The following is a 21,759-nucleotide window of genomic DNA, read 5'->3' as shown; positions in this document are numbered from 1 at the left end:
GTATAGGGATGTAGAGCAGGGAGGCCTCTACCAAAAATAGTTTTTTACAATCTCCGGGGTAGAGGTTCTGACTCCAGGGAGGGGCTAAACTTGGTATGTAGTATTTAAGTGGAAAACGATTAAAACATATTTAGTGCTATTGATCCTAAATTGAAACTACATAAATGCATGTAGATTTTTAGAATGAGCAGGTAGAACTTTACCAAAATTGTAAATTTCAAGAGATCAGGAGTAGGGATTTTGGTCGGTTAATTGTTTGTTTTACACTCATATTGAGACGTCAAGTAACACAAATTTAGACGGATGCTTAGCGCTCAGAGCCGTAGCAGTAAGAGTTCTTTAATAAGGCAATGCCGCGGCACGGGACCTCCGATTTCAAAGTCGTATCCGAAAGACCCGTGATTCTTATTTCTAAATGCCGAGCGTTTGGCAAATGAGCAATCACTACCTATGATGTCTTAGGTTTGACGTGACCATGGCACGAGTGGGGCTAGGACTCACTATTTCCTTGTTACGAAACGAACGCTCTACCACTGAGCTACCGCGATCAGTAGGAGTTTTGGTGTCATGGTGAAACCAAAATTGTCAGTGATCAAATGTGTTAATAATTGTACATTTTGTACTTTCAAATTTGGTGTAGAGCACAGATCTGTATCCGATTGCTGATGTCGTCCTTATGAAAGTGAAAGATTCTAGAACAGGACGTAAATCAACGAACATCATCTTTCTCATGAAAAAGAAAAGATCAATACAATAAGAAATTTGATATAATTTATGAAATTGCTGAAAAAGGTGATCATATACATTTCTTCATGAGATTGTTAAACTAAGTAAATTGTGCATGTATAATTCCCAGTGTGTAAAACTCAAATCAATTTGATCAAAGAAGACTTGTGGTGTGGATGTGATTCATTCTGGGATTGGATTCCTCACCCGTTTCTAATTTCTCCGTGTTGGATAAAATCTGTAATTGAATACGCTTTATTAAATTCGGTAACTGATAAAGTCATTTTTTAATTATATACGCTATATGATAGCTTATGCGCAAATATAAATTATTTATTGGGGTAATGTAATAATTCATACATGGAAACGATTTGAAAATCAGCATTATATAGATTATTACTAGAATTTACAAAATTTTATCTTACCAATATTGGCATGAAATTTAAAGAACAACGATAACGAACAGTGATCAATCTCATAAATCCTATAAAGAATACAACTCAAGAACAGGACAAACACGGACACCTGGAAACACCAGAGGTCAGATGAGGAGCCAAGGAGGAGTAAGCATCCCATGAACTTTAGTTTTCGGAGAGCAGATCTAGAGTCCATGACAACAGGATAAAACAAACCAATTGTTATTACTATTAAAAACATGTCGTTAATAGTAGCTCACCCCTTTAGGCACTTTTGGACTCATTCCATTGCTCCGTTCTTCTACTGGATATCCAGAATAGTCTGAGTATGTATTTGACACGTCACCCCCAAGCATAAGAAATCCCTAACAGAAAATGAAACATTCACTTACACAATCATCACCGATGACTATACATTAATGGTGACGCCTCCATATGAGTGAAAAATTCTCGAGAGGGACGTTAAACAATATACAAATAATCAATTGTGCAAAAGATATTTGGGGGTTTTCAGTTGTTTTTTTTCTGAATATAATTCTTTTAATTTTATCTAGTTGTGCTGGATAATTACGATGTACCTACCCTTTGTTTATTGTTGTTCTTTTAATTTTATCTAATTGTGCTGGATAATTACGATATATCTACCCCTCATTTATTGTTCTTTTAATTTTATCTAGTTGTGCTGGATAACTACGATATACCTACCCCTTGTTTATTGTTGGATCTAGAGCGCTGAAAATAAGCAACAGCTAGAATAATGGAAAACACTAGGCCGCTTATGAGAATGAAGAAAACTCCGGCCAGATTACTGAGTGACAGCGATTTCTTCTTCTTGCTACCCTGTTAATATCGAAAATAGCCTTGTAGAATACATTGCCATGGCTAACATATAAAATACTATTATTAAGTATATTTTTCAAAAACACAAAAGTACAAACTTTCAATCTATGATTCACTAAAGGAAAAACTTTGATACAATAGTTCACTATGAAGATTTTTGTTAGGATAGTTTACATTGAACAATTTACACCTTCCAGAGGATTGGGTACATGTACACAATTACACAATTCAGTTTCCATTCGACATTCACACAAGGTGGCTCACCTTACTTTCCTCCTGGACTCCACATTCCCCTTTCTCAATCCACCATCGCCTCTTCATTTTAATCAATGATCCATTTTCTGTCAGTTCAAGTATTGCTATAGAAACCATTTCCCTGAAAGGGAACTTTCTACTTTAATTATCAATATTATAATAAATATATTTGACACATAATGATTTACAAAATCAATTACGATAGATCCTGATGTTTTGAAGTCTTCGGAGTAGCGATGCCATATCCTTTGGTATTGAGTGGTGAACCCACTTGCATGACGTCACAGGGTTCTCTTTGACTAAAATATTCATTGTAGACTGATTCCAGAAGAACGGCATACTTTCCTTTCATATTTCTCACTTTGCGAACACCTTCTTCTGTCGTCTTGACAAACACACTTGGATACGCAGTGGACATATACGCCCACATCTTTTGATATGTTGGAACTTTGGATTCCTAAAGTTACAGGAAAGTAATGCCGTGAAAACATTTCCACATACAAAGATCTTATCTACCAGCGGAAAATGATTCTTAAAAAGGATACCTTGAAAAATGACTGTGTAGAGCCGGACTCCAATGTGCCGTACGATATTTCTGTCTGTGCTGCTAGGTCGTCTGCGTTCTCTATCGGAGTTAACAATTTGTCTATCGTGAGAAATGCCGCTAAATTTGCAGTGTAGGACGAGATCACAATTAAAACAGCAAACCACCAGGTTCCACCTATTATACGACCAGCCACAGATCTATTCAAAATCGGACAGTTCTGAATTAATATCGTCTATTGCTTACACACTTAGCTACTTTGAAATAAACTAATTGAATTATTTTCATATCTGTATACTCACCTTGGACAGGTATCGCTACCTTGTAGCATTAATGCCCCCATGGTAAACCACAGAGAACTCTCCAGTGTGAACTTATTGACGACGCCATTATCCATTCGCAAACACTTTCGTCTCCATTCCGCTGGACTAAAGCGACTAACGATAAACATTCCAAAACTAACACAAAAATATCCTCCGATTATACACATCCAAAGGTATATAGAAAATGGTTTTAAAAAAGAAAAAACGCCGGGTTTTTGAATCTCTGGTTTCTTAATCATAATACTTATTCCACTGTTCATAAAGGGTTTAGAAAAAGCCACATCCTCCTCTCTTTGTTTTGTAATTGTCAGTGGGGCAACAGCTAGATCCGCCTTCTAAAATATATATAAAGTTGGTTTTTTTTTATTTAAATATGAAGTAATATGAAGCGGGGATGATTTCGAAAGTAGTTCAGAGCAACGGGAGTGTGATATACCTATATGATTTATACCACACGTACGAAATACATTTTCATCAACAAGCCTACAGCATTTTTTTTTTTTTTTACATTTCTGTACAGATCCACGGGATCAATATTTCTTGTGCACGAGATTATATACATGTACCCATTGGAATTGCATGTACTCGTCGTTTAGAATAGCCACGATTATTTCATCACAAAATACTGTATGTATGGTATGTGATATAGGGCATTTTGTCTTTCAAATATCTATTCAAATTCAAGTGGACACTATCAGACATATAGACCTATACCTTTCGTTTTTACTGTTTAGTACATTTGACTACGGAAACCCCAAACCCTTGTAGAGCCATGGGAGTCTTTGCTGATTTAGTATTTAACATTATTTTTAATTAGTTTTAATGAATTTGAATAACAAAAAGTATTTTTAGTGATTGATTTAAATTAACATTGCTTGCAAATAGTGTTTGTTTATAATATTTTATTTTATTATTTGAAAATATTATTGAAAATATTTATGCATTGAATTCTTATTTTTTTTTTTTTTAAAAATATCTTCGGTTCTATGAAAGCTTACAAAATGAATACCACGTGTTAAGTGAACCTTAATAGTGAAAATCGGTATTTAATAAGACTGCTTTGAGCTTACCCCATCAACTAGTTCTCCAATCATACCAGTCCATGTTCCGTTTTCTTTGGCACCATACACAGAGTCTTTGTTAGGTACTATAGTATACTGGAATCCTCCACATAGATCCGATACGGCAGCGATAAGATCAACACAGTAACCTGAGGAAATCAGAATCAACTTTATATTTATGTGTCCACTATTTATTACTAAGATTTACACGCAACAGACTTTGTTCCAAATATATAATTTTGTATAATAACTACACCTATTGATTATTAGAAAATACAATTCAGACTTATGATTAAGCATTGAGAAATGGTATATCTATTTACATCATGTTTGAAGAGAATTTTGCATAAAACTGTTTATTCTATGAGAAAAAGAATAAGTGTTAATTGTAACGAGTAATACCCTCGTACAGGTCGTTTTTGTTCTTCACTTTTCGTCTATTTTCCTCTTTTTCATATTCTTTCTTATATTGAAGAAATGGTCTCTCCTGTTAAAGATAGCCATTTGTTAGATAAGTGAGTATTTCGATTTCTCTTTGTTCTAAAAATGCCTTTTGGGGGTAAAGACTATTATGAAATAACTCAGAATTCTATACTCTTTCTTGTTTTGAAGAAATTGTTCTTTCTTCAGCTGATGAGACGCCTTTCTTGAAATAGAGATGGTTGTAGATGGCTATTCTATTAAACAGTTATGTAATATTTGTGATCTGGTTAGAATTCTCCAGTTCCACTTTTGAGCAGTGTTTCCGGGAATAAGTAAACAAGTGATAAGTAAATATTATTGTTCATTAGAAATTGAAGAGTTACTACACAAAAACTAGATGAGGAGAAATCATTAAGAATAGCTTTGATCCTGTCATACATGATATACATAAAAAGTGAAAATAACGAAGAGTGACCAATCCCATAATTCTTATAAAGAATACAAAATCACGAGTAGGGCATACACAGACCCCTGGACACATCAGAGGCGGGATTAGGTGATCAGGAGGAGCAAACATCCTCCAAAGACCACCCGCACTCGCCGCGAACCCAACATAACTTATTGCTCAAAACTTAAATAAGTTGATGATATGTTAATTTAATAGTCTCGTTTAAACGCAACATTTCGTAAACTGTGTGATCGTTATAATGATTTCATTTGCAAATACAACCTGTCATTATGTCGATTGGTACCTGATGTACTTCATACGGCTGTTCTTTACACAATTATTTTGACTTAGGTTTACTTCGTTTAGCTGATCAAGGTAGAGAGTCCACGTCGAGTGTGACCGGTCAACAGGGGATGCTTACTTACCCCCAGGTAACTGATCCCACCTCTAGTGTTTTCAGGGACCCATGTTTTCCCTACTATCGATTGTGTATTCTTTGAAAGATTTATGAAACTGCTTACCACTGTTCGTTATCTTCACATTATCTGTTAGAACTTTTAAAGAAATGAGAATAAATTTACTCACAAAAATGCTTGTAACGATTAAAGTTTTTAAATCCTCATCGTTCGTATGGTTGTCATTAGTCCCTTCCGGAACAAAGCCCACTTTGTCAACCCATCTGCCTATCTGTAACAAGGAAAGACATAACACGATATTCACTTGTACTAGTAATATGTTCTAAGAATGGAAGGTTTAACTTTCATTGCATATTCATGTATCTTTCAAATTGTGCGAAAATATACATGTATTTTATTGTAAAAACAAAAGTTGAAATAAAGATTAGATATAGGGAGTTACAGGCTGTATCAACTGCGTTTTTCTACCTTACAAGTAAGTATTAATGTACTCCAGCTCTGATTTACAATATGTTTATGTAGAAGCCTTTTTGTACATAAATCTTATAATGATTAATTTCAAATTATGAGATGGATAAGAATTTTCATGTTTGACGTTATATTTTATATCATCACCTGATCTCTAAAACCGTAAATACACTTATCAGTGAATAAGTTTAAAATGTTGTAAATTTCAAGATAAACAGTTGTTTTTAGTATCTAGTGTAATTTTCTTTCACACGAATGACGGACTCTTCTAAAACCTTTGATTAAACGTTGACTTTGATGTTGTAGTAGAGCTTGCCCCTCCCGATGCAGTGCCTGTTCAGTTCCATGTTTGGATTGGCGGTGTCCTTGACTAACTCGGCGACCAATGGTGTCCCAAAGGTGTTCAATATGGTCTTTCTACACAAAAAAAAACCCTGCACAACACGAGCACGATATGGTCTGGTATAGTCACCAATGAACACTGGCCTTGATCGAAGAGGGCAATTGTTAAAATGAGGTACAACATTTTCAGCAAGAATGTCCCATAGTAATTTTTGCCCTTAACTGTGATACGATCCAGCTTACATTCGTAGGAAACAGCCTCATACCATAATCGCTGATCCACTACCAAACAGAATCGTTTCTACAAGACTGCGTTCAGCATATGCCGCCATACACACATTCGTCCATCTGTGATATGTAGCAAAAAGCGAAACTCGTCAAACCAATGGACTTTCCTCCAACAGGCTAGATTCCAATGATAGGGAACCTGACACCATTGCATACGCCCTGCTTTGTGGGTATGTGTTAGCAAAGCTTTATTTATGGGGCGTCTTGCATGATAGTGAAATGACTTCAGGGAAAGGTGAAGATAACGAACAGTGATCAATCTCATAACTCCTATAAGAATACAATACAGAGAGTTGGGCAAACACGGACTCCTGGATATACCAGAGGTGGGATCAGGTGCCTAGGAGGAGTAAGCATCCCATGTCGACCGGTCACTCCTGCCGTGATCCCTATATCTTGATAAGGGAAATGGAGCAATCTGTAGTCAAAACCAGTGTGAAAAGATCACCCTAACAATCGGTATGAAACAGTCAGACAGCATTTGACCCAATGATAAGGTTGCATTCTATTTTGTATTGCTTGTAGGAGTTATGAGATTGATTAGTCAAAACCAGTGTGAAAAGATCACCCTAACAATCGGTATGAAACAGTCAGACAGCATTTGACCCAATGATAAGGTTGCATTCTATTTTGTATTGCTTGTAGGAGTTATGAGATTGATCACTGTTCGTTTCTTCACCTTTCATTGGCAAACTAGATCATCATACTGACCACAGAATTTGTTAAATGCTGACTTTAAACGAGACTATCATTCCGCATTGATCTCGTTGATAGCAAACGATGTGGCAACTATTCCCTTTTAAAAACTGAACTATTTGTTAAAACGTCTAACCATGCTTCCGAGTACATTGTCCTCCGAACATATGCTTTACGGGATATTTCAGGTCTTATACGCTCGTTGGCGTCATTTGTTAACTAGTACTTCCTGCCAATTGTACAGATGGTTGAATGGTGATAATATACCAGTCCTGCTTTCCTCATTCCAATTACTGCCTCGAATTGCATTTGAGATTTGCGAAGGACCCATGATTTCATTTTACAAGAAAACTAAACATGTACGGGTTTAAAAAAGAGCTAAACTATTGTGTCCAAAACTCGCAATCCTGCTGGAAGAGAGTTCAAAAGTCGCATCGGCGATTCTAGATAAGTGGACAATAGGAATCATGTATAGCGTTGCTGAATTCAAAATTATTGCTGTTTTCAAAACTTTTATAAAGGAGTAGTTACTTTCAGTTGGTGTTACAATACTTTTTCCATGTGTATATGTGCCAACATTTGTCAGAATGATAACGCATATATCAAATATTAATCTTAAAGTCACATTTTTTTTTTAAAGTAAAGAAAAGAAATACAGACATATCATTGTTTGTGGATATTTACAATTATAGGTGATTGCTTACTTTTCTTGGGTTTATCTTAAATCCCACTTCATAGACGCCGATGGAATAATTATATCTGTGTCCATTTTCATCAATATGTATTTCTCCTGTCAAACCGTGGATGGAAATCTGCAGATGAATACATTACACATTTCTTCTTTTGTCAATGTTCAAGAAGTTTATTATTTTAGCATCGATGTATTTGTATTGAAAATAAATGATAGATTAAAGAAAAATGTAATGAGATATAGGAGAAATTGAGAGAGTTTACTGTAATTTATTAATACATGTTGCTATTCTTCCTATCTGATCGAAATCAGATTCTATGATCCGCGCACATAGATCGCTACACCAGTATTTTACTAGTATTGTACTATTTTACTGATTTTACTAGTGTATCGATCTTCGTGAGCGAATCATAGGATCTGATTTAACTAGTGTAGCGATCTTCGTGAGCGGATCAGAATGCTTTTCTTATGGAATATATTTTACTAACCTCTCGTAGATTATTCATGATATTTAGTCCATGCATCCAAGGCTTACTACCAGTGCACGGTATACCCTTCGTTAAGTCATAGTTGTATACTTTAGCTCTCCTAAATGTTGATCGGAAGACCTCGGAATTGTTCTTTATCATCGTTTGAATAGTTTCCCGTAACAGGTTTAAAGTGTCCACCATGAGAGCGGATTCAACCTATGAATAAATCATAGAACAATTGTTTTAAACCACTTTTACATGTAGAGTTCCATGTGAAATATTTTAAGGTTATTGAATTTAAATTGGTGAATACTGGCATTATTTGGGTGAAACATGCGCGAGCTTCAGAGTGCATCACCCATATTAATCAATATAAGTTCAGTAATTCTTTCATTATATAGTGAAAAAAATCAATATAAATATATCTTTTATCTATTCATGTACATGTACATGTATGTAACTAAAATACATGTTTCAATAATACTGTAATGATGATTATTCCATAACATGATTTGAAATTGCATACCTGTTCGAAAGTTTTAGTTATTTTAAATAAATAATAGCTATGTTGTGTGAATTGTCGATATATAAAGAATTTTGTTCCGATGGCGAAACCGATTTTGCATATATCAGGCCATGTTTATAAACACCCCATAAGGTTATCTTCCCAAGTCATGGGTCCAACACATTTCTCACAAACCCTCAACAGATCATGTTGAAATTTTCGGAGCTGGATACCTGGACTCTAAATGGATCCATGAGAGATTTAAAGTCCTTGGGTAAGTACCTAAAATTCTGATAGTGCGTATATTTCAACAAAATCAATTGAGATCTTGGATCAGCTCGCATACTCGGTACACAAACATGAATATTGATTGGCTAAAAGTCAAGGTTTAGCTGAGGTCAAAATTATGTTTAACGCTAAATGACGATACTATCGACCACTTTTTATGAAACATAATTTATCAAGATTTTGTGAGAAATGCTGTGGATCACAAACCCTTGACTTTGGAAGATACCCCATAACAATGTAGACATGCATTCGTTATAGTGTGTAACGTAACTTTTCATGTTACGAATATCTAGGTTTGTATGTCAAGTGGAGGGGCTTTTTATTCAATGATAGATAAAATACAATGAAACAAGATAATTGGTGTATTACTAAAAAAAAACATTATATATATAATTTTTTCAATTTTTGTATTCACCTGAGGATGGATGTTAAAATCCAGAAAGCGCTAGTGATTTAAATATATTTTGGAACTGCATATTTTCCTGCTTTTTTATTGAATTATATATATATATATATATATATATATATATATATATATATATATATATACACTTGTATGATAAATAAAAGTGGGAAACATATATCTTGTAATGAGGTACAGTGTTTAAAACCGGATGGGAACTCACTTTTGTAAATATTGATCTCTCAATCCCATTCAACTGAGCCCTGGAACTGATTGCACATGCATAATCCGAATTGTAAGCAAAGAGCTACCAGTTTGTTGTATACGTGATGTTAAAACGACTAGAAAATTCCAGTTCACTTAAGGCGGAATGCTACACCAGAGACATTTGATGTGGATTAAAAATGGAGGATATGTACATTATTTTGAAATCGAAAACTTTCAAATTTACTTTATTTTTTCAAAAAATGCAGTGTTTGCAAAAAGTAATCTAAAACATTTCAAACCCGCTATGTACAGTTCAGCAGCTGACATGCTTGTCCATTGAGCTACTCAGATAGGCAATGAAATCCAAACAGAAAAGACAAATACTGCTGCTGATCTTTATATGTTCATTCATGGTTTAAAAGGAAGTCAGCCATTGTGATGCTGTAGAGTATACCCCCTTAAGATATGATTTTCAACCTTTTCCTTGAATTTGTTCCTTAACATCCTCACCCTGACCGTTTCCCCTGCTCCTTCCCAAATGGAGCGTGGTAACTGTCTCCATTCTTCTAAAAAGTTTTGGACAATATCAGATTGATGGTCAACTAGCTGGAAACCTGTGATGTTTACCCCACCATGTGAAAATCGGTCTAAATCATGGTTGACTATATCCTGCAACAACGTAGTATGCATATATTTAACTTGGACAAAGAATAGCCATATCTGCATGAAAATGACATAAAGCTCATCTGTAGATGTTGAAAGCCCTTCAAGAGCGTTACTGAGTGCTCTCTTTCTATCTGATTTCCGTATTTTAAATTTTGAAACTAACTTACCAAACTGCCGAGTAAATATGAATATCCGTTTTTATTCATTCCAACGTTTCGTATCTGAGAAAACAATTTATTAATTTCAAAGACCCTATGTAAAACATCAAACACTTGATATTTCAATAGAAAATAAAAAAACAGAGTTTGCTAACCTGATTTAATATGGTATCGTAGGCAGTTTCATTTGACAAATCAAATACTATATTAATTGGATGCGTATTGGTTAAAGGTCCGTGTAGTTTGTCCAGCATTCTGAGGTCTCTATGGGCCTCTTGTAGGCTCAGGAGGCGCCGGGAACTCGCTACTGTGCTCTTTCGATCTTGATCTTTTAAAAGCAACTTCAGTTCCATAAGTCGAGACAAGCCTGTTAAAATAACATCCATTTAGATATTTTTAACAGATGCATACCCTACCACTTTTCTAATTTGATTGCTTCTACATGTTTATATATTTAGAATATTATTTATATTCATATTATCAATACATGTATATATATATATATATATATATATATATACATATATATATATATATATATATACACATGTATTCCTACCGCATAGTAACATGTGACAGATTCAAAGCTATTTATCTTTATTCATTACATAAACTTTTTCGTGTACTTTGTATCTGTAAAACTGCCGTCGTCTTCACAATTCCCTCTAGAGACAGCTGTCAGATTATATACAATAGCTGAACCCTCGGAGGCTTTATATAACAAGTCTAGAAAGCCAGAATTCTGGCCAAGATAGACTTATATGTAGAGACAATCAAATAATTGTCCGAATAGAATTGTCTTGACAGAATTAAATCCCGAGAACATCGCGTCTGGGGACTCGATAACAAAAAGTAAACAAGCTATTTCCAATAATAAACGCTGCCTTGATTCCCATGAAATGCATATTAAAGCTATTAATTAGCCAGTGATACTGTGCATGTTTCAATTAGGCAGACATGAGTAATACGATTCCTGCACTGAATTGTACCAAAATGATAAAACATACCGGAATCAGTGTCGTAAATGTAGTGAAATTTAGTCCATTTTAAATGGTTAATAACGGAAGCGATAGCCCTGGTCACATCTGGCTTCATGAAGATAGAGAATTGCTTGCTGTGATGAGGGTGGTGGTCTATGCTTGGGCTTAGGTAAGGCATGTGGAATACACGTGTGTAGGAGTCCATGACCTCGCGAGAAATGTAAGACTTAGATCCCACTAAAGCGAAGACTCCATTTGACAAGTGATCACAAACTGTAAAGAAAAATTAAATATAAGAAAAGGTAACTAGTACATGTATACAAGATACTTTAACATGTTCGCAATGAACGAATAACTGAGCTGCAATATTCTCCAATCATTTCGTAAGGAGTACAATTTGGTGGGTTCCTGGGGGGGGGGGGGGGGGGGGGGATCACCGTCACGTGAATATATATCATATCCCAATATATGCACAAAAATACTTAAATTGTTGACAATCCGTGAGAAATGATTCCCAGAAATATACAAAAAATAGCAACCCAGTCAACTAAATGTTTTAACTAATTGAATTTTGTATGTACATTGGTAGAAAAGAGTGTGTGGAAACTTACATTCTACGGATAATCATAAATCTTATGCTTCCACAATTGAAATACCCTGATATATAGAAAACAAACACAAGTGATGTTGAAAAAATTTAGATATATGAAATGTAAATATCTTATCGATATAAAAAGTAGAAATTTATGTAATTAATTACAAACCATACAGGTACCAATTATTTAAATAAGCACACATCAAGACAAATGTTTGCAAAACAAATTAATTCAATATAGTTCTGTTCCAAATTTGTAAGATAAAAATAATAGATATGAAATTAAACTATTTCTGTATTTCAGAACAAATGTCAGTTGTGTAAACAGACAAAAAAAAATTATCTCAGTTTTTAAATCGAAGCAGGCTACTGACAAACAAGTTGATGTTACAGGAGTTTCAACAGTCTCGTTTAAAGTCAGCATTTCAAAACATTCTATGGTCGTTTTAAAAATCTAGTTTGCCAATACAACTTTTCATTGGTGAAATGTTGTCTGACGTGTTTCATATCCATTTTTAGGCCGTCCTTTACACACTGATTTGGATTGCGGATTACTCCGTTTACCTGATCGAGATACAAGGTTCACGGCGGATGTGACCGTTGAACACTGAACAGGGGATGCTTACTCCTACAAGGCACCTGATCCCCACCTCTTGTATATCCTAAGAGTTATGAGATTAATCACTAGCTGTCCGTTATCTTCACCTTTTCATCCCAACAAAGTAACTTAATCTATATATACATTCTCTCTCTCTCTCTCTCTATCTCTCTCTCTCTCTCTCTCTCTCTCTCTCTCTCTCTCTCTCTATATATATATATATATATCACTAAAATCCAACAACACTCACAAAGAATGCGTATTCGTTTTTGACTTGATCCAGCGTAGGACTGATTAGTTAAGTTTTGACGCTCGATTAGAACAGACTTTTCTATTGCCACATATTACACTCGATAATTTTGATATGTAGATGTTTTGTTTGTTATCAGCTTTTTGTAGTTTAGTCGTAGTGTTAGCTTCCTTTTCAATTAGTTTTGTTTTCAATATAAATATTCTATTGTCCTGAGGAAGGGACAGGTCGTCCCGAAAATTTGACAATATATATATATATATATATATTATATAGGTAAAAAATAAAAATGAAACACGAAGACGTTTAGTAAAGCTTTAGAAGATTTGAAATGAAAGCGCTAAAGCTTTACTAAACGTCTTCGTGTTTCATTTTTATTTTTTACCTATACTTTTACCGATCATTGCGAAAAATAACTATTATCTATATATATTATATACATATATATACAGAGTCAAGCTGTCGTGACTTTTCATTTCATTTGTGTCGATAATTTCGACATTCACTATGGTTACTTATGGTTTTCATTTCAAGAATTACATATACATTTTGCAGTTAGTACTGTCAAATGTTATGATGTATGTAACAGTGTCACGAAAAGTTCGTGTTCCTCCATCCGTCATACATCTGTCGTCTGTGACGATGATCTTGATAGTTGGAAGACAAAACACGGATGACGTAGACGCATTCCCCTCTTGCCCTTGTGGCATTCCCAGTTTCTGATACCAAAATCGGCATTAAACTTTGTTTCTTTATCGATTTTTGTTTCAAAAGAAACAGTTACGAAATAGAATGATAAGCTACAATTCAGAATAAAACAGAAGCAGCTTTACGGGGACCGTGATTGATGTTCATGCAAAGAACCATTAAAACACAGCGAACAGACAAATCTGCACAACAAACACCGAGTTTAAGAGGCACGTGTTCATAATTTACTGAGTATTCCAACTGTGAAGACAACATGGCAATAATAATTCTTCAATCGCTCAAGATTTGATCATAGGACTCATTTTAGTGCAGCATAAATCGTTTGAAATGGTCTCATTCATGTTCTTTCCAAACTGATGGGTTTAAAGAAAAAGGTTTGATATCTCATCAATTTGTTATATCACAGATTGTTTGTCTAAGCACTACTATTTCTCATGAAATTTTGTTGTGAGGTTCGGATTAATTTTTCACAGAAAACGTTAAGCCTTTGGATTTTTCTTTGTATTGTTTCTCTTAAATTAATCCGACATAAAAATTAGATCTAGATAGATCTGGCGTAATAACCAATGAAGTAAAGATTTTCTATCAGTTGATATTGTTCAGATATCACACTAAAACATGAAGCACAAAGTAGCAGATTCAACATAATAATTCAATCTTCGCTTTTTGGATTTTTTAGTCCACGAGGCTGTTTTCATAAAGCTGCCTTTGACAAATTTATTAGACGTAGTCGCAATTCTGATGAAAATTTTATGGCCCTGAGTACACGACACACGAAGGGATTATTGTGAAAACAGAACAGGGAGTCATCAGGATATAATCTCTCTCTTCTCATCCAGCCTGGCTGTCACTACAGATTTCACAAAAGACCATCATTTCGTCGTCTCATTAGCACATTTGAATAATATTCTGTTACATGGACAATAAAGTTTCGGTATTGGGAGATGTTGGCACACTCAAAGGGAAAATGATATATAATTGATGATCCAACATTACTGGGAGTCTCTGCTAAATGTCCTAATCGTGAGGCCTCTTTTCAATTACCCTTCTACAATAAAACCCAGTCGTTATGTCCTTACCGCGTCATAAGCCCCTATTATGAGTACTCCGAATGAGAATATAATCTTATAAAGGCTTCGCAGCTTCTCTGCAATTGATTGGTCAAATGACATCTGTTCCAAAGGTGTATCTTTTATCCATTAGTTTTGTTAATCATCTGCTTGTGGTAAGATTAAGGCATAAATTATTAAAGACTTCCCGTTAAAGTGGCCCTGAATTTTTCATGACCTTTTTTGTAGATTTCAGGGTATCTGCAAAAAGGTTATCATATTCAACATAGTGGAATAGTACAGACTGAAAGCTACTATGGAGAATGAATGATGTGATGCATTTTAGCCAAGTTACAAGATTTCTGAGGACGTTACATTGACAGAGCTAGCTTCATGGTCCTGTTGATAGTCAATTCCAACAAATGACTGATTTTGTTAAACTTACACATGCATAAAAAATAGAGCCTTCATATATTATAAGCTTCATTTCTGGAAAAAAGGGGAAGTGACCTCGTAAAGTTCTTGATTTTTGTAGTAAAATCAATATCGTATTTTGCCATACATTACCAAGAAAATAACACTCCACAATGTAAACATTCTATCGCATTCTATTCAAAACGCCCCAAAATACCTTTTTGACTTTAATGAAATAAAAAAATAGAAAATTACCTTGATGACGTACTTTATGATGTCATTGTTTAGAATACACTGTGCCATAGTCACCGACCTTTAACCAAGACGTACCCTCAAGATATTGTTATGTTGAAAAATGAAATTCATTAGTATTAAATTTTTGAAAATGTACACGGCGACATCAGGTCTTAACTGTGAATTTTGTTCTTTCTCTAAATCATGATCAGTAGAGCATGTGAAAATACAGAGCCATTCTGTATTGATAAATAAAATATATAACTGTTATGTTGTCAAACTCTTAAATTAAAATGAATGTCTCTCGTTTAGAAGTTCTTACACGTTCTCTTCGCTATAAGAACTTTACTCACCTAATACGGAAAAGGGTAGGAATACTATAAGAACTTTACTCACCTAATACGGAAAAGGGTAGGAATACTAGTATCCTTACAAGTTTGGACAACTGACTAATATCTGGCAAAATCCGAAGAAAACTTTGCCTAAATTTTGCAGCCCTTCACCGGCAATGATGACGTCTTCATATGAATGAAAAATGTTCGAGTGGGACGTTAAACAATATACAACCAACCGGCGAAACCCACTCCGAGTGTATGCAAATTGTACACTATTCCCAAACGCTCAAAAGTTCTTTAATTTGTATACATGAATCTTTAGAATACATGTATGTATGACATTCTGGTTTCTAATTCGTCAACAAAACGAATCATAACGCGAAACTTGTCGCGCTGATGTGAAAGATTTTGGGTTAAAAGTTTAATGAGTCTAAAAGTCTGTTTTTTACAACAATATGACCATCAAAATACTTTCATAGATTTTGTTTTGTACAGTATTCTTTAATAGTTTTTATTTAATCATTCTATTTTTTTCGCGTGTTATTATAGGAATATTGGGATCCTTAATTGCACATGGTTGTCATGGTGATGGACGAAACAATATAGAAATACTGGGGGGAAATTCAGCGATCGTCTGCGTGGAACTTCAGTGACGGTTCCTCTGGGGCTGCCTCCTGAATTGTCACGTTTTTAATTAATACTGCTTTCAAAAGAAGTTGAAGTAGAAATGTTTTAGACAGTCACATGTCTGCTCAGAATAGAAGTCATCCATGATTAGAGGGGCGATTCTTATACACGTATTGAGGTTCAGGTTAATGTCTCCATTTGTTTAAATCTATCTAGAGGCAAAATAAGCATGTGTCACAATAAACCCTCAATTTATTTGTGATGAGTGGGGTATGGATGGGATAGTTCTCTGGTAATTGCGTATTTCTCCAATTTAGCTTCTCCCTGTAAACTCTGATACTTCACATCAGATGTTCTCTCAATCACCCAGACCAGCACATCACACTAATGGAAACATCAATTAAGGATTGAGAAAGACATTTAATGTTTTGATTTAAATCAGGTCAGTCAAACGAATCCATTGAAAGATAAATACGAATCGTGTATATTGTCAGTCTCTTTAAAACAGAGATCATGTGCGATACGGTCCACTGTTGATGAGTGTGGACTGGAATGAATAGCACTGCAGAATGCATTGCTGGTTTTACGAAATAAAATTTGATACATGTATGTTTGAGAGTCTATGTGATCCTTGTAAACTGCAGTAGGGGATCATTTCCATTCATTTTTCGCACAGTAGTAAAGGTTTAGATAACGAAATTTTAAAAAGTAGTGATGGACTAAATCCAAATGTTTTCAGAAATTTTGAATTATAAGATTGTAATCTTTGATGAAGATGAATCTCGATCGAAATTAGGTCAAACTAAAATTTAAGCACAATTGATAAATCAAACTTAAATGAAAACTTCACATCGTTTATGATTTTGATTTCTACAGAAATATCATTATACGGATAAACCCCCCTCGCTCTGCGACCATATTGCTCAAGGTCGTTAGTGAACTGTCTCACTATTGAAGACAATCAACAATTGAAAATCTAGACACGTTTTACTCAGTTATATGTGTCTAGGAGATGCAATTTCTCATTTGACACATATTTATATGCTTGATGACACTTAAAGAGAATATATTTCCTCTATTGTATTCCTCCCGTGCATGGGTATCCGGGTTAGCATTGGCCCTCAGTATCCCTTGCTTGTCATAAGAGTCGACTACATTTGTAAATGGGGCGGTCGTTCGGATGAGACCGCAAAAACGAATGCCCAGTAGATGTGGCACGATAAAGATCCTTCCCTGCTCAAAGGCCGTAAGCGCCAAGCATAGGGCTAATTTTTGCAGCCTTTCACCGGCAATGGGGACTTCTCCATATGAGTGAAAAATTCTCGAGAGGGACGTTAAATAATATACAGTCTATCGATCTCTCTTGTAATTATAATGTGGAAATCGGGAAATCCACGCTATACCTACATACATGTATCTTAATCTATTTTTGCCCTTGTATATATAGTCAATAGGATAGCATACATGCATGAGGCATAAAGGTTGAAATTGCAACCAAATAAACATCACTCGCTAAGAGAACAAAACTTTGAAAAAATAGAAAATGATAAAATCGATATCCCTTAGGTGAAAAGAAAAAATGAAGATAACATATAGTGATCAATCGCAGATTAAGAGTAGGGCAAACACGGATCCCTGGACACATTAGAGATAAGGTGTCTAAGATGACTAACCATCCCTTGTTGACCGGTCACATTCGCAGTGAGCCCTATATCTTGATCAGGTAAACGGAGTAATCCGTAGTCAAAATCAGTATGTAAAGAACGGCCCCTACAGCATTAAACCTAATGACAGGTTGTATTCATAAATTAGGTCGTTATATCGACCATTTGAGAAATGCTGGCTTTAAACGAAACCCCACATTTACTTATTCGTCAGTAGCCTATTTCGATTTAAACGAAACCCCACATTTACTTATTCGTCAGTAGCCTATTTCGATTTAAAAACTGATCAAACGCAGAACATGCTTTTGCGTATCGAATCAATTGAGACATAAACACGACATACAAGTGACAATGGTATATTACTACATACATATGGGAAATTGATGATGGAAAAGTTGGTCATTCCGTTTGTCATAAAGTGGAGTTGCTAGTTTACCGTTAACATCTATGTTCAATTAAATATCCATTTATTAAGCAGATATGGAAGACTCTGTGGTGTGGGTTTTTTAATTTTAAGTTAACTGAGATATATCGAATCAACATATGAAAGGTGAAGATAATGAATAGTGATCAATCTCACAACTCCTATAAGCAATACAAAATAGATAGTTGGGCAAACACGGACCCCAGAACACACCAGAGGTGGAATCAGGTGTCTTGGGGAGTAAGCACCCCCTGTCGACCGGCCACACCGCCGTGAGTCCTATATCATGATCAGGTAAACGGAGTTCTCCGTAGTCAAAATCAGTGTGCCAAGAACGGTCTAACCATCAGTATGAAACACGTCAGACAGCATTTGACCAAATGATAGGTTGTATTGGCAAACTAGATCGATATAACGACCATAGAATTTGCGAAATGCTGACTTTAATCGAGACTGTTGAAACCCCTGTACCATCAACTTGTTTGTCAGTAACTTGCCTCGATTTAAAAAGTGACCATACGCAGAACAAGCTCTTGCGTATCGAATCAGTTGAGAAATATACACACCATATGCAGGTGATAATGGAATATTGCTAAATAAATATGGGAAGTTGACGATGGAGAAGCTGAAATCGTGAACGAAAATGAGTATTTTTAATTGATAAACAGAATCCTATAATACACTGCATATGGTGTCTTGCTTCATCATACAAATCTGTTATTTTTTTCTGATACATTTTTATACCCCCCGCAACAAGTTGTGGGGGGGTTATACTGGAATCGGGTTGTCCGTCTGTCTGTCCGTCCGTCCGTCTGTAGACGCAATGGTTTCCGGGCTCTAAAGCATTATCCTTTCCACCTACCGTCACCATATCATATATATGGACTACCCATTGGATGAAGATGTTCCCTATCGATTTTGGGGTCCAAAGGTCAAGGGCACTGGATATCGAAGTAGCAATATGGTTTCCGGGCTCTAAAGCGTTATCCTTTCCACCTACAGTCACCATATCATACATATGGACTACCCATGGGATGAAGATGTTCCCTATCGATTTTGGGGTCAAAAGGTCAAAGTTCAAGCGCACTGGACATTGAAGTAGCAATATGGTTTCCGGGCTCTAAAGCGTTATCCTTTCCACCTACAGTCACCATTTCATACATATGGACTACCCATGGGATGAAGATGTTCCCTATCAATTTTGGGGTCAAAAGGTCAAAGGTCATGCACACTGGACATCGAAGTAGCAATATGGTTTCCATTTAAATTCTTTAATGGCTTTTTTCATCGCATGGAAATGCTGTGTTCCTAGATACCTTTTGGATCATAATACTGAAGTTTTACCTATTACCAACACCCTTTGGGAGATTGGGGTAAGCGGGGGTATTCTTAGTGAGCATTGCTCACAGTACCTCTTGTTTTGCTGGGATTTTAGGTAAATATGTTTGAATACAGAAACTTTATTCACCTATTCCAAAACTACCTCATAAATGATCATGTTTCCTTACATTCGTAACACTAATCATGACATACCAGCACATTATGATTGTAAATAAAAACAAATCGTTAGAACTACAGCGTCTGTGAATGACAGAGAGAAAGATGCACAGAAAATTTGTAGTATTAAAAGTTTCTCAATGTTGAAAATGTTACTTCCAGTCCTTCGACATATTCCAATGAATAATTATAACTATATGTATGTATGTATGTCTTTTCGACAAATAAACCTTTACATATACAATGTACGTATATCAGGAGTTCTAAATCATTCTGAGTAAAGTAAAGCTTACTTTTTTGGACTAGTTGGAAGCTGTCGTTTATGGAGACATCCTCTATGATTGTAGAGAAATTAAACTGATTTTCCTTCTGCCGAAGTATCTTGTTCATGGCGTAGTAGAACCCTGTCTTGGCATAGACATCATTCCAATCAAATATGGCACCTGCAAGGCATATTGTCTTAAACGTAATTTCTGCAGAAATAAAAAACAAACTCGGACAGAAAAGGGTTGCAAAATAAGCTGAGTTGTAGCTTATATTGCAACCCCTTTTTGTACGAGTTTTTTTTATATAAAAAGATAAGCTATAAGTCCTATTATAATTCCATTTTAGCAAATTATAATTTTAGCTTAGCACTGGAGGTGTATATTTGTAAAAGTAACTTTCCCTAAAAACATAGTATATATTGATATAATTGAATTTATTTCTTTGTAATGAGTTGATGTCAAATTACATGTACTTTAAAACTACTGGTATGCGGGATAGACGAAAGAAACCATTTACTCCGATTGAAACTGTCCTCTAGTTTTGTAAATATACATGTATTTTTGTACCAGAACAAAATAAACATGTTTATTATTTTATTAATATTGGAGTATTGATATTATTATTAACAAACGATTTATAAGACACCTACCTATAGGGAATCCGTGTTGGTATGGGACGGTTTCTATACAATCCACAGAATGACAAAAAATTCCAAAAACAATTACCGCTACTAAACGCATACTCTTCGTAACACACTGCGTCGAAGGCAATCCGTTGGTTGTAATGTTGGTCAGAGTTTGAGCAATTTTACGCAGTCTTAGAACTTCAGTCCATAATAATCCACTTTATTGATCAGTTTCTATATCATCTTTTCCGCGATAGGACAAAAGAAACTTCACAATGGAAATCATAAAAATGACAAACATTTCAAACGGACACCCGGTGCCTCCAATGTTCGTTATTTTCCTGCATGTTTCCGATGAGAAATCGCATCATCTTCAACGTGTAATCCAATTTGCTTCTAAATACAGAGCATCACTTCACAGATTTGTTAAAGCGACTCTGAAGTGGCGTTTATGGATTAAAGAAATTCTTCCTTACTGCATTTGTTTGTTTAGAATCATTGTAAAGATTAGAAGTTAGAATGTAATATCCTATTGGAGTTCTAATTAGGATTCCATCCAATTGTTCTATTAAAATTTTAAAAAAAAAAGAAGAAATCTATAGGATTAAATTATTGTGCAAATGTCGTTTTAAACATAATGTTAAGAATTAGCATTTTGTTGTTCACATCTACATTTTATTCAACCCATTTGTCGAGACTTTGCTTGATTACTCAAAATCGCGTTGTGTATCGTTACAAAATGCTTTCAGATTGTTCTAATCAGCGTCAACATCAAGTACAGAATAGCTTAAAAATGTTTCTAAACTTACCAAAGCCTTTACTTACTACGGACCGTTGTCGAATACTTGAAATCGTTCT

At 35.1% G+C, this 21,759-nt stretch overlaps 1 protein-coding gene across 1 annotated transcript; it reads right to left on the bottom strand.

Annotated features, from left to right (window-relative positions):
- Positions 1-763: 763 nt before the first annotated feature.
- On the bottom strand, positions 764-21,549 carry LOC125680027 (glutamate receptor 2-like). The gene is made up of 18 exons (XM_056157038.1): positions 20,926-21,549; positions 20,303-20,452; positions 11,642-11,887; positions 10,790-11,001; positions 10,644-10,697; positions 10,321-10,479; positions 8,426-8,623; positions 7,951-8,058; positions 5,622-5,723; positions 4,568-4,652; positions 4,175-4,314; positions 3,084-3,439; positions 2,783-2,981; positions 2,438-2,694; positions 2,247-2,358; positions 1,848-1,982; positions 1,403-1,507; positions 764-964 (listed from the first exon to the last, which is right to left on the bottom strand). The coding sequence occupies exons 1-18, from the start codon at positions 21,014-21,016 to the stop codon at positions 881-883; spliced, it is 2,793 nt and encodes a 930-aa protein (XP_056013013.1). The 5' UTR covers positions 21,017-21,549; the 3' UTR covers positions 764-880.
- Positions 21,550-21,759: the final 210 nt, after the last annotated feature.

The sequence above is a fragment of the Ostrea edulis genome, chromosome 2 (assembly GCF_947568905.1).
Source record: "Ostrea edulis chromosome 2, xbOstEdul1.1, whole genome shotgun sequence".
NCBI classification, from domain to species: Eukaryota; Metazoa; Mollusca; class Bivalvia; order Ostreida; family Ostreidae; genus Ostrea; species Ostrea edulis.
Note: the sequence above shows the minus strand (reverse complement) of the source record. Positions and strands in the feature narration are given on the sequence as shown.

Bases quoted from the DNA above. Each gene is read 5' to 3' on its own strand.
- LOC125680027 (XM_056157038.1), bottom strand. From the start codon at position 21,016: ATGCGTTTAGTAGCGGTAATTGTTTTTGGAATTTTTTGTCATTCTGTG. The intron at 4,653-5,621 runs GTGAGTAAATTT...TATCTTTAACAG, and splicing joins TAATCGTTACAAGCATTTTT to GAGAGACCATTTCTTCAATA. The intron at 2,982-3,083 runs GTGAGTATACAG...GATTTTGAATAG, and splicing joins GGTAGCGATACCTGTCCAAG to ATCTGTGGCTGGTCGTATAA.